This window comes from Frieseomelitta varia, unplaced genomic scaffold (assembly GCF_011392965.1).
Source record: "Frieseomelitta varia isolate USP_RPSP 00005682 unplaced genomic scaffold, Fvar_1.2 scaffold_483, whole genome shotgun sequence".
Lineage (NCBI taxonomy): Eukaryota > Metazoa > Arthropoda > Insecta > Hymenoptera > Apidae > Frieseomelitta > Frieseomelitta varia.
Window position 1 is genome coordinate 190900 of NW_025110238.1, and position 13368 is coordinate 204267.

At 48.6% G+C, this 13368-nt stretch overlaps 1 protein-coding gene across 5 annotated transcripts in view; it reads left to right on the forward strand.

Annotated features, from left to right (window-relative positions):
* Nucleotides 1-13368, forward strand: part of LOC122532917 (Down syndrome cell adhesion molecule-like protein Dscam2) — a 187235-nt gene that overhangs the window by 105612 nt on the left and 68255 nt on the right. For 4 of the 5 annotated variants that reach the window (XM_043662107.1, XM_043662108.1, XM_043662109.1 and 1 more), the window contains 2 exons: nt 5986-6306; nt 8684-8845. In XM_043662107.1, coding sequence (XP_043518042.1) covers nt 5986-6306; nt 8684-8845 — 483 coding nt within the window. The remainder of the gene's footprint in view (nt 1-5985; nt 6307-8683; nt 8846-13368) is intronic. The other variant, XM_043662110.1, reaches the window with a different exon arrangement.

Below are 13368 nucleotides of genomic sequence, written 5' to 3' on the forward strand. Positions count from 1 at the left end.
TTTCGTTTCGCGTCGTTTCGCGTCGTTTCGCGTTACTCGAACATGCGGAAATTTGTCCCGGCCGAGGTGTTGTTTCAAAATTTCCCTCACCCCCCAAAAAAAGGGGAAAGAAGAAAAAAGAAAAAGAACCTATCGCCCGGAAAGTGGAAAATGCTTTTTACTTTGGACACGGTACTCGTTTTTCTTCTTCGCTCTTCTACTCCTCGCCCCCTCCATTCGTTTCTCACGCGGAGTAAAAAAGTTAAGGAACTCCAATATCCGTCTAACATTCCACGCGACGCGGAAACATTTTCGTTACGAACAGAGGTGGGTTTTACGAGCCCGAAAATGCGAGGAGAACCCGTTTCAACCAACACTGTGGAACACTGAGTGCGCATCGAGTAGCGCGAGCGTAAAACACGCGCGACGCCGTGTGAAAAGCAGTAACTCTCTAAGGAGAATAGGGGAGGCAACGGCGCGAGCGCGCAGGGTGAAACGACGTCGATGCGTAAACGATATAGAGATGCTTTGCAGCCGTTGAAGTCACGAAATGCAACGAATTAACGGCACGACGTCGTTGTCGTCGTTGACGTCGACGACGGCGGCGACGGAGGCTACACAATATTTGGAATTTTCCCAGACACTCTGTAAATGCCAGGCAAATACACACCGGCAAATAGTTGCGTCGAGTCGTGGAAAAGAGAGATAGCAGCTCGTAATTGCGGCAAGCACATTGTCGGCGTATAATTGTCTCTGGCAACTGTAGTTACTCGACGATTACGTAACACCGGAAGCAACTCGCGCAAAACGCATCGAATTTTACCACCCTCCCCCTTGTTACGTAATTATCGATTGATCCAAAGAGAAAGAGAGAGAGAGAGAGAGACAAAGAGGAGAAAAATGAGCGTTATCGCGGAGCGAAATTCTAAAAGGACCAAAAAAAAAAAGAAAGAAAAAAAGAAATTGGGAAGAAAGGAAATAAGGAAGGAAGCGAACAATTTCCACATGTGGTCGACAGACGGAAGTTTGCTCTAAATTCTGCCCGGATATTCCCTCGCATAAGCAAAATTAACCCTGTCGCCCGAGGCGGGGCAACTGCAAACAAGTTTTAGCGCCGAATTTCGCCGTGATTAATTAAGCCGCGTTCAATCCTGTTCCGCGAAGCCACGTATTACGCGCGCCGTTGTGCGCGTGGCAGCAGATGCTCGCCGGTCGAGGGATGAATTTCATACTCCTCGACAACGCGTCTTACTCTCCTATCCGCCTCGACGCAGCGTGTATCGACCTCGTCAAATGTTGGAACGCTGTTTCAACGTTTCATTTCGCGTAGTTCGTTCGTATTCATGCGAGAAATTCGTCACTGTTCGAAAGAGGGGACGAACGATTACAGCATTCGTGTTTCGAGTACGCGGCGATAACGACGCCGATTATCGTTACGTCGAGTTCGATCTCGCAGTTGACCTGTCGAGATAGTCAACGGAGGGGAATAGTGGCGCGCGGGAATTCGGGCAGCGCGGAACGGGGCGAATGAAAAGGGGGTTGAAATCTCTATTGAGCGCTGATGCGGAGGGAATCGGGTGTTCGCGCGGTGTAATATAAAGGCCAGTTGGTCAGACGTGCACGCCGAAATACAGACACGCTACGGTATTTACGGTGTGTGCGAACTTTCAGATCGCGTCTTTGTCCGACCTGATACGACCGGTTCCGGCAGAGGAAGAGTATATTTCTCGCGCGATTCGTTGAACCGATAGTTTTTACGCGTTTCGTGTTCCTTTGGCTTCGCGCCGTGTTGTCTCTCTGTTCTGCCTCCTCATTGCCCGAGGCAACGATATAGGAAAAGGGAAAAGAAAAGGAAAGAAAGGACAAAAGAGGGAGACAAAGGAAGCTGCATTTATGAGAGGCGAGCGTTGGCGCGTTGCACGCGTCCGCGCGGAAAGATAAAAAAACGCGATGGCGTGGAATTACGCGCGTTGAGTTCATCATCCTCTGCTTTCACCGCGAAACCACTGCCCGTGAATATCTGGACAGAGCGCGTAAACGCGTTCGATGTTTGGTTTTCGTGCGTTTTCGCGATTCCAGCGCCTCCTCCCCTTAATGAGGTACCTCCCGGTCGCAGATCCGGTTTTTCTCCGGTACGTCGCATGTAACCGCGCGTGTAACACGTGTTACTGCGCGGACGCTCGAGGGTACATCGCTCGTAACGAGATTGAACGCGTTTTTGCTGAAAGTTGTACAAGGGGATTTCAAGTGTCGGTTACAAATATAGGGGGAGCTGTATGGAGCGCCGGTGACCGTGTCACGAATCTCCGGGACAAACACGCGGCTTTTAAAAGCAACGAAGACGGGGAGCAAACGAGCGGAGAGAAATTGAAAAAAAAAAAGGTCCGCGCGAATGTTACGAACGATCGCAAGCGGAATTTATGGCAAGACGGCGGAGATTTACGCGGCAGTGATTCTCCTTTGTTTATATTCTCGTGTTCGCTCATCCGCGTTCTCTCGATCTGTTTATTTGCAGTTTTACCTTATTCCGTTAATTTGTTTATTCGCTGGTGCGTGAAACGGCGACTAAAGAGACGGATCGGTTGGCTGCGTTCGCGCGCTGTGTATCGCAGACGCAGCGGAAGGAGGGAAACGTGTTTAGCAGGCTTACTTATGGAAATGCGGCGTTGCTGAATTAATCGACTCTTTGTAGAATTACACGATTCCAGTCCGTTAATTGGATCGTACGTTCACGTTGCTTTTGTTCGTCTCGCGTTCGCCGAGAGATTGAAACGCTCGCTACAATACAAGCGGACACGGTCGAACGGGCAAATAATTTCGATTGATTTCGATCTGTCTACCCGTGTCGTCCTTTCGTCGTTGGCGTTCTCGGCCGCGGACTATTTCCTTTAATCTGCTTACTCGATCGCGAAGTAGAATCGCTCCCGACGACCCTTTTAATTAACGTTAACGAGCGTTCGACGAACCGGAGTTTACACCTCCACCTGGAGTTTACATTCCGGGCGAAAAATATCTCTCGCAATGCCTTGCAACGTCGAGAAGCGTGAAACGCGAACGCTGAGCGTCAAAGAGTCATTATCTCGCGTTTATATCCGTCCACGATTCCCGACGATAAAGCGGGGGAACAAAGAATCCGAGAAAGAGCTACCCGCCCGTTTATCGAGTTAGACGGAATGTCTATTGAATTTGCTGGTAAACAAGAAGAACGACGCAGACAGAATTTTCCTTTACGCCGGGCATAGTTCCCCCTTAATAACCGTTTTACGGCGGTCTTCACTGTCAGCGACAAACTACGTTACGCGCGTACTAATTTAACCCTGTTTTCCATGGTCGTCGTTTCGACGAGCGAGCGAGAGAGAGAGAGCATTCACCTGCCATGGGAAAAGGAAGAACGGTCCCCGGGAACCGTTGCAGATACACCGATGCACGCGCGATATGTGCTGCACTCTCTATTCCGAATACACTGTACGATCCAGTCCGTACGTGTGAGGATAGATGCATACGTACATGCGTGTATGCTGGCGGAGAGCAGCGAGCTGGAGCATGCATGTATAAACGCGAGCTAGATGGCGACGCTGCATAACGCTGTAAACTGGTGACGCAGCTGCATCGCGCGCAGGAAGCGCCGAACATAAACGTCTTTCCGGCGCATACACGACTGCGTTCACCGTTCACGTTGCAGCGCGCGACAAAGCTCCGGAGAGCTTTCACGATCGCGCCGTAACTACCGACATTATGCTTGTCAAATCATCGTTAGCACGTAATGCGTTTCACGCGCGCGTTGGCGAACCAATCGGTGAAAAACATTGTACTGAAATTTCGGACGATATATCAGATTTGCCTACGGTCGACGTAGGTAGGTAGGTAGATAGATAGGGGGAGAAATCCGTTGATATAGAGACACGTGGGATTGTGAAGAGGAAACGAGAGAGGAAACGCTCCGGAGAGGAAATGATACGGTTCGGGAGCGGGCGAGGGAGTGCAATAAATGTTGCAATCGGAACGCGATGTCGAGAGGGGCGACGTTTTGCGCTCCATTCAACGCGTACGTGCGCGTTTTATCGTCGCCCACCCAAGAAGCTTCGGCTGTCATTATATTTGGATGCAGTGAATCTCAACCGAGTGGTTTTATTATTCTTCCGCGTTTAACGATCGACGCGAAAGTCGCACGAGAGCAGTATACGAATAACCACATTGTTAGCGCGTTAGAATGTTGAACATTTTTGCACACTGAATCTTGGTTTATATTAGTTTATGTTTCCGTTGGATGTTTTCGCTTAATATTTACGAAATCAGAGCTCAGAAGTATCACGTAGATGAAAACGGTCATTGACCCAGCAAACTTGTGGTTTGTTATCATCTAGAAACAATTAGCATCAATCGCCTCATCGATGCTTTAATTTTTAGACGATCTACAGCAGAGCAATTAAACAGCTCGTCTTTTAAATCTGATTGGCTAGTTTTAGAAACGATTGAACTTTCACGTCGTCTGATTGTCAATAAATTTGATTCTCCGAGATATTTCACCAAGTCAGTTCACAAATTTCGGTTAGATGTACCGCGTTACACATATTACACACACTCTAAACACCCAGATCCAGTCGTTGTTGCAACACATTTTTCGATGATGTTTCCTAAAAATCAAATCGCCTTTTGCGATCGAGCTGGTTCGAAGTAACGACTTTAGACGTTAAGAAACGAGTTATACATAAATGTTATACAAAAATAGAGTATATACATAAAACGTATATACATAAAAACGAGTTATACATAAGTTATACATAAATCGCCTTTTGCGATCGAGCTGGTTCGAAGTAACGACTTTAGACGTTAAGAAACGAGTTATACATAAATCTGTTTGAAGTCGTTGAGATATTTTTCACATTGTCGCTCGCTTGAACGAAGTGAGCGACGAATGCAAATGATTTCGCGCGCAAACCGCAATAACTGAGAAGACGAAGATCGAATATGATCAATCTCGCGGTTATTGCCGCGCATCGTTGGTACGGGTATTCCGCCCCTTGGATGCTTTATAACAAAACAGAAGTCCTCCGGCGTTTATCGAGTGGATATACCCGTACGTGCGTACACGTACGTATACGTACGTGTGTTTTGCAATATAAACTGCTTACCACACAGTTGCGCGGAGAGAATATATCGAAGGAGTTGCAAAGCGACCGCTCCAAGCTTTACCTGGGGCGGCCAAGAGAATATTGAGAAAGCAATTGTTTCTTTATCCGGTCGAATATCCTTATTGATTCGATACGCCTTCCGATGAATTATTTAATTCGTTTAAAGAAGAATAGCCTTCTCTCCGTCGAGGTCTGTATAGTTTATTTAGACACATCGCCCTCGATCAAGCCCGAGCGTTCGACGATTGAACATCATCGCTCGGTTGTCTCTCTCGAAATAGATTCTCCGTATCAATTTTTCATTCCGGAACTATGCGAAGCAAGAAGGAGAAGAACTTTAATCGTAATATTCTCCACCTCGTTGCATCGATATCATCGAAAGTTTCCCGTAAACAGTCAATCACAGCGATCTGTCACGAAGCAAAGTGGCGGCCCTACTTTGCAGCAGAGTGCGGAGCTATGGCTGCATCCAAGAGCTGTTGAACGAGAACGATGTCTCCCGCGGGACGTATAAAACGTTTCTCCACTTTCGTACGTAGCTCACCGACGTAAAATACCCTTACCCGCGTATGTACAGCCGCGCGGATAATGCGCGGACAGTTCTATAAACGGTGGAAACTTGCTCAACGCGGCGGCAAACAGTCCGTTGTTCTTACTCGCAGGCCCGAATCGATATATCCTGACCCTCGGTAAATTCCCTCGGCAAACCGACGACATCCCCGAAATTCCGGCTAATACAATTTCACAGAAATTAACGCCGGGCAATCTCGGCCCCGGGTGTTCCATTAGCGTCTTGCCAAAAGCCTTCTCAATTTTCCGCGTGCCCGAACGTCGATCCTTCTAAACGGAACACGCCGCGCGATCCATGTTACAGGACGGGGAGTGGTGTTGGACAGTCAGGGCCCGGTGTTGATCTCCGAGCCACGCTCGTCGGTCGAATTCTCGAACGAGACCGGGGCTATGATCCATTGTTCGGCCCAGGGCAGCCCGTTGCCAAGGATCGATTGGCTCATGGGAGACGAGTCGCCGGTCCTCCCTATACCGCACATCCGTGAGATGCTGGTGAACGGTTCGATGTATTTCTTGCCTTTCGGCGCGGAGACCTACCGGCACGACGTCCACTCGGCGGTCTACAGATGTCAAGCGTCGAACAGCGTCGGCAGGGTGTTGGGCCGTGAAATCACGGTAAAGGCCGGTGAGTATTTCTTTATTTCTTTGCTTCCCTCGCCGATCGCCATCTCCCTTCCCTTACCCCGGACTCTACGCTTTTTCCCCTGGCTCCTCCACTCTCCGTTCGTCTTTCACTCACATCTACATGATTCTTGGACGAATTGCTCCGCTATTTTTATCACGATTCGTGTACCATCAATTTCGCCATCCTCTCCCGTTTTATTATTCCCATTCTGTTCCCCGCGGAAATTTCTGCCTTTTCTTTCTTCGTATCAACCGTGCATCATCATCTTTCACTTTCGTCCGCGTGATTCTTGGAAAATTGCTCGCTCGCGACGCGTTATCGATTCTTTCCCTTCCCTCTCGTTGCTTCTGGGCTTCACGGACTTTTCTATGCTTTCGCATGCAGAAACGTTTATTCGTAAAGAGATGCTCAAAGATGATGCTACAGATTTACACGGTGAAAATAAACTGGTTTGGTTGTCCTCGCGGGAAAACGTGAATTTGCGTGAAAATTCGTGGTCCATTTATTCCCATCTGTTTCCCCCCATCTCGTAGAAATTTTCTGCGTTATGCTTGCCCTATTAATCGCCGACCGCGATAACGAGAGCACCATGTTCCCGGGATATCTCGCGGCGAGCGGAGTGCTTCTTGCGAAGAAGTGTACAAAATCGTTCGGGCAAAGAGTGCTTCTCGGACTCTGAACCAGAAAACACGGGCGGCGGTAATCTGGCAAAAAATTGCCGAGCAACGTTTCCGGTGTATCGTAGCCGGCAATTACGCCATTGAACACAGCGTGTAGCAGCAGCAGCAGCAGCAGCAGCAGCAGCGCGGTCGTGTTCTCCAGCCGCGAATGTAAAAGCTGCGATTTAGCGTCGCGTCTCGTTGGTATCGGACGGTGGGCATTTAGCGCCTCGATCGTCGCGCAACTCTTTCGTGGCGCTCTTTCGCTAGGTGGTTTCCTCTTATCGGACCGTGTCCCCGGCAGTTGGCTATCTTCCGCTCGTAAACGTAATCGACCGTTTCACGGGAGCGCCGAGCCAACCACATTTGTCGTCGTTTTCGAACTCTGGCTGGCACTCGCTGCCAAAATCAAGATGCAGCTCTCTCTCGTCTCTTTCGCTTTCGTTCGTGAATATTCTCCAGCGGAAACAGACGAACGTTCCTTCGTTGTCGGTGTACGTGTTGCTGCGTTTCGTGTACGAGACGAGGGAACGAACTGGAGAGGGTATAAACACCGCCGGAGCGCACAAAGAACGAACGAAAGATTTCACCAGCTTTGCGACGACTAACAATCGCGACCTGAAGTTCTGGCAAGAATCGCTTATCGCGTTTAGCGGCTCGTGAATCGGGGGAATTTCTGGAAAGAATCGCCGAGTTGCATTGCACAGAGGAGAACGAGGGGGCGGGAGTGGGGGAGGGGTAGGTTGCAAGCGAAAGCCGGAGAGCAGGGTTGGAGAGAACGCGAGAGGGAGGCACTAATTACCGAAAGCGCGGTTCGCAGACGGGTTGAAAAGCCGCGTTGTTCGTCGGCAGAATAACGAGTCTGTAATAGAAAATGCGTAATACGTTATTGGAGTTAACGACGAGAAACGGAACATCTGGCCATAAACTGTTGAACTTTCGAGACTCTGTTTTCGCCTTTATCGATCGTCTGAGTGCGAATCGCTTGACGGTTTGGGAACAATTCTGACGATAATTGTACCGCGACTGAAAATAGAATCGTCGAATCGAAAATACGTATTCTTGCAAATTTGTCTGGATCAGTTTTCCTTGGATTTTGTCTCTTTCGTCGCGAGCAGTCTCCCTTTTTCTCTTTTCCTCGTTCCATAAACGCTGCATCATTTCATGCAATACGTTAATCCCTTGATTACGAAAGGCGTATATATACGTCCTCACATGTCATTCAATATTTACGAAAGGCATATATACATGTCCTTCAAATTTCTCTTATTATAACACATTTACTGTTTTACTAAATAGTTCCGACACAGAATTTATCGTTTCGTGTAACGTAGCAACTGCAAATAGCCGAATATCAGCGACTGTTTCAATATCTCCGTATTTTCCTCAATACCGTTCAGTCTCAATTTCGTGTGTTCTCGTACACACGTACGCTCGCATAATCGCATCGCGAATTGACTCGTATAAACTTATTCCTTTGCTGCATATTCAAGTGTTTATTTATTTCAATTTGCGATCAGTTTTACAATTTTGTTCATTCGTTATTTTTCCAAGTAATATAGTATACTCTGAAAATATTTAGCCAGTAGAAAAGAAGTAACAAGTAAATGTGACAAGCAGTAGTGAAGATGAACAGTCGCAGCGTCGCGGTTAAAGAGTTAATCATTGTACTAAGTAGTTTCTTGAAAAATAACGTGAAAACGTTGCTTTTCTTCCAGTGGTACGTCAAAAGTACGAGGTCCAAGTGCGAGATGCCTACGTTTTGCCTGGAAATACCGGAGTGCTCAGGTGTGAAATACCAACGTTCGTTAAGGAGTACGTGGCGGTCACGTCCTGGGTTCGAGATTCAGCCTACAACATCTTTCCAACGCCGAAAAGCGGTGAGTGAGATAGCAATAAATTGATCCGAGTTTGATAAGGCTGGAACGGACGTGTCTGGTATTCTAAAACCGCTGGCTCGCCCAAATGCAGTTATCTCCTAACTAAACTATCGCTCATCGTGATGTTTCAGTTTCAAACTCGATCAATTCCAAATCTCTCTAGAAAATTTTTAACGTTAGTATCGAAATGGACGATTGGCGTTCAATTTCGTCGATTTATTTAATAACATTCATCACTCGAGATACCTTTTCGCCGATGCAGTTTCATTTTTCTTTCTTTCTTTTCCTTTTTTAAACTGTTTCGACGTTTCGTCGTCCATCGAGATCGTTCAACAGACAACATCGACTCGCGCATCGTCGATATCGAGAGGACGAGGCATGACTCGATACGAACAAAAGGTTTCGATGTTTCTCGAACGAATAACGCGATTCGGTACGCATTCTCGTTACGCATTCGAAAAGAGCTCTTATCGTATCGCGTACCGATGTCACGTCTCGGTGCGTTCGTGATTGCGAGGTTTTTGACGTTTTACGCCCCCTCCCCTCTGCTGCTGGAGAGGCACGTAAAAATGGCGCGCCGATAAAAACCGTAGGAGCCTGATAAATTGGAGCCACTTTTTTGCCCGGTTTCTCTCCCCTCGGTTTTGTGTACCGCGACCGAACGCCGCGCCGAGCAAAAAGCCCGCGTTACCGCGTGCACACACGCTGATATAAGCTGCTCTGGTCAATATCCGAGTTAATTAGAGTCTGAGGGGACTATTCGAGTATCCGCGTACACACATTAACGTGCAACGACCGCCTCCCCTCTCTCTCTCGTGTACGCCCCTAAGCCGACGCGAATTGTGGTATTACACGTGGAAAAAAAAGGGGCCCTCGTCGAGCATATACGCACGTAGAGTTTATGAGAATTTCGCCGACCGGCAGCGTTACAAACGGCTAGAAAAAACTCACCAGTGACGAGAACCGTATCCTTTTGTATTCCTCCGAAATCGAGATCGTTCGTCGAGACAAACTCCCTCAACGATTCGACCTTACATCTCCGCCGGATAGTTAGGGAACCTCTTACTTACTCAGACGAAAGGCGGATAGCGAAATTACGCGCCCGGCGTAAAAAAAAGGGGGAAGAGAGGGACAAGAAGAAGTTCAGCCGACGAAAGAAGAAACTGTGTTCGTTTGATCACAAACGAACGCTGATTGAATGCAGCGCCCGTTAAATTTTGCAACTTTTATTTCATCGCGACTCCCGACACCAACCAACCCCCGCTCCGCCGGCATTCCTACTTTCCATCCTCTCCCTCCTCCTCCTCCTCCTCTCCATCTCTGTGAAACTTTTCCCAACTTTTCTCCCCACCGCCGCCAATGATTACATTGTGTCATCCAAGCGGATCGCCAGTTCAACGCGCAATCCACGCGTCAAACGGAAGTTTACGTTTGCGTCGGACGCATAAACTGACGTTTCAGACCTTGTCCGATCTTCGTTCACTCCTTCATTTACCCCTTTCTCCAAACTTCCTTCCTCCTAATTCCTCCCTCTCTCTCTCTCTCTCTCTCTCTCTCGTCCCGCTTTCCTCGACCTCGTTCTCGAACGTTCCGCTAAAAACTCGATCGTAGTTACTCGATTCGACCTCTCTCTCTTTCTCTCTCTCTCTCTCTCTCTGTCTCTTTCGACGTCGTTCCCTCTCGAACGGATTATACCGAATAAACGGGAACTTTCTCGCGTCGACGGGTTGATCTGCACGCGACTAAAAACTTTTCCGAGTGATTCGTTTTCCATTCAGACGGGACCATCCCTTCCCCCCTTTCACCCCGTGCCCTTCCATTTCCTCTTCCAACGCAAGATTGGATTTCCTCCCTCCTCGGCCAAGGACGCAGCCGGGACTTCGCCTGTTGCCCCTCACCCGCCGTACTCTCTCGCTATTTGATTTAATCGCAACGTTTGTCGTCCGCTTGTCCGACATCAACGCAACGACGCGTCAACGGCGAAGTTTCGGACGGACAGTGGCTGGACACGTCCGCAGTTAGGCTCGCTTTAGGTGGCTAATTACGGCGAATAATTGGCCAAGGAAGCTGCGGTAACGAAGCTCCGGTACGTTTATCTATCTGCCCTCTAACTGGCGACCGTTGGAAATAATGGTAACGGGGGTAGAGCTGCGTTTAGATTCCCGATGGATTTTCCGGGTTACAGTCCCGGAAGTTGGAGCGAGCACGAAGTTTTAAGAGTAACACACACAGTATGGGGCAAATTTCGGCGGAAGTTGGAGGTCGCTGCGATGCAGAGCGACCTAGAGGAGCGAAGTGGCGAAGGGGTAGAGAGGAGAGGAGAAAGAGAGAGTTTTGTAGTTAGAGATCGGTGTCGCGAGATAAGATTGCTTCGAAATACGGGGAGAAGCTGGAAATACGTCGGAGTCTCACTCCGTGTGTCTGATATTCGTTTGAGCCGCTTGTTCGACGGCAATTTCCTACAGAAGGAGGAAACTTGACGAGGATCTGGCTAGTTCGATTATAATAGTTCAGTCGTACAAAGCGAACCGCTCGGTCTCTCTCTCTCTCTCTCTCTCTCTCTCTCTCTCGTCTCCTCTAATCGATCTCTATTCCTGTCCTTGGTAAGTTCTTTTCATTGACGTCACTGCCGCTGTTACTTGAAAACTCAGTCCGTCGCGGCACCAAGTGAAGATCGTAAAGCAGACGATCGTCCAACGAATGGAAATTAAAGGAAAAATTCCGTTATCGCCGACGCGCTCGATAACCGGAACCTCCAGAGGAATATCGATACGCAGTTTGAGCTCGCGAGACGGAACAACTTCAATAATTCGTTTGGCGATATCGAGCAGAATGTCGCGATAAGATTGCCGCCCGATAGCCACTTGGCGAAGTAGACGCCGAGTAGAACAAAAGTTGCCCGGCAATTTCTCCGTGATCTTCTCTCCGTCTTTGCCTCTTGCGTTCGTTTCGAACGTCGACTTCGTGACTCTCGAAAGGCTTGGTTCCGTTCCTCCGTCGATACGTTCCGTTCGTTAATTTAACGACCCGGATGAAACGTAACGATCGGGTATCCTTGCATCGGGGCAGGGAGGGTGTGGGAAGAGTATCGACGATTCTCCAGAAGGATTAAAGCGCAGGGAACATCGAAGCAGATGCAGCTCGGGGAGTTGTGCAGTGCAGCTCAAACACGAAGCTTCCGGTCACAATGCAAATTCACCACCGGGGCTGATCGTGCCCACGCGCATCGAGAACCTTCAGCCATCTTCTACTTTGCAGTATCCTGTACAAGCCCTTTCGTCTAACTGGTGCATTTTCACTAGTCGATTCTGAACTCGGTGTCGTCTCTCTTCCTGCTCTTTTCCTCCTCCTTAACTTGATTTTCGTTTCTCTTTCTCTCTCTCTCTCTCTCTCCCTCTCCATCTGCTCGAGGGGTATGATACGGTCCATGCATCCCGAGGATCTCTCGATTCAAGTGGATCCCATGCAAAAAGCGGTTACATCGAGGTAATTACCAAGATAGAACTCCTCGCGATAGCCGAGATATTCAGATTGCCCCGAAAGGATTCATTCCTTCCGTTTATTCGACGACGCGAATATAGGTTACACGACTCTCTCTCCTTTTCCTTATTTTTGTTGCAGTTTTCGCACCTTTCCTTCCCGTGGAAAGGCTCGAAAAAATTTTTCTGTTTTATTACTTTTGTTATCCGATCGAGATTTCACGGCGCGTAAATCGAAGGGGAAACAGATCATGGCGTTCGATGTTTGTGCGCGGCGTGCGAGCTTGGAACGACGCCGGAACGATATCGCAGTGATAACAGCCCCGGGCTGTTTTCATTCACAGCACCCGCCAGTTCAGAGACTTCGCCGGGTAGACAAACCGAAAGTTACTCGTTTGCAAGCTTTTGCGAACGACGAACACCGAGCAAGTCCGAGCTTGACACCTACCGTCCCCGCCTAATACACACCACCGTGAATTTTTAATCGGGTCCTGGTGTACGCCGTTGATCGCGAAACCCGATCGATCGCCATAACCATAACCATTAGCCGCTTAATGGTTACGAATAGCTTGAAAGCCAGAATTCCGGACACCAAACTTCCGTTAGATGCATCTCGCTTCTCTCTCTCTCTCTCTCTCTCTCTCTCTCTCTCTCTTTCTCTCTGTCGCTTTTCGCGTTCACTTTGCGACTTTAACCGGAAATTTTTCATCGTGCACCCCCTCTGGTGAGGATCGCGACCGGTAAATAGGCAATGACAGTTTGCAGCTCGAACAGCTTAAAACCAAAGTTTTTCCAGGGAGTCGGGTTTCCCCCAGGAAAGTTTCCCCCCACCAGGAAAGGATCGTCGAGGAATAACACGGACGCGGAAAATGCAACGTGAAAAAAAATGAGAGAAGGAGAGAAAGAACGTCGCCTAAGAGATATCGATTTATCGCTCTTACAAGAGCGTGGAACTTTATCCAAACAGTTTTCAACAACGTCCCGACGTCCCCCTTTGCGATCATCCATCCCTCCTACGACGGCGAATAAGAATTATCACGCGAC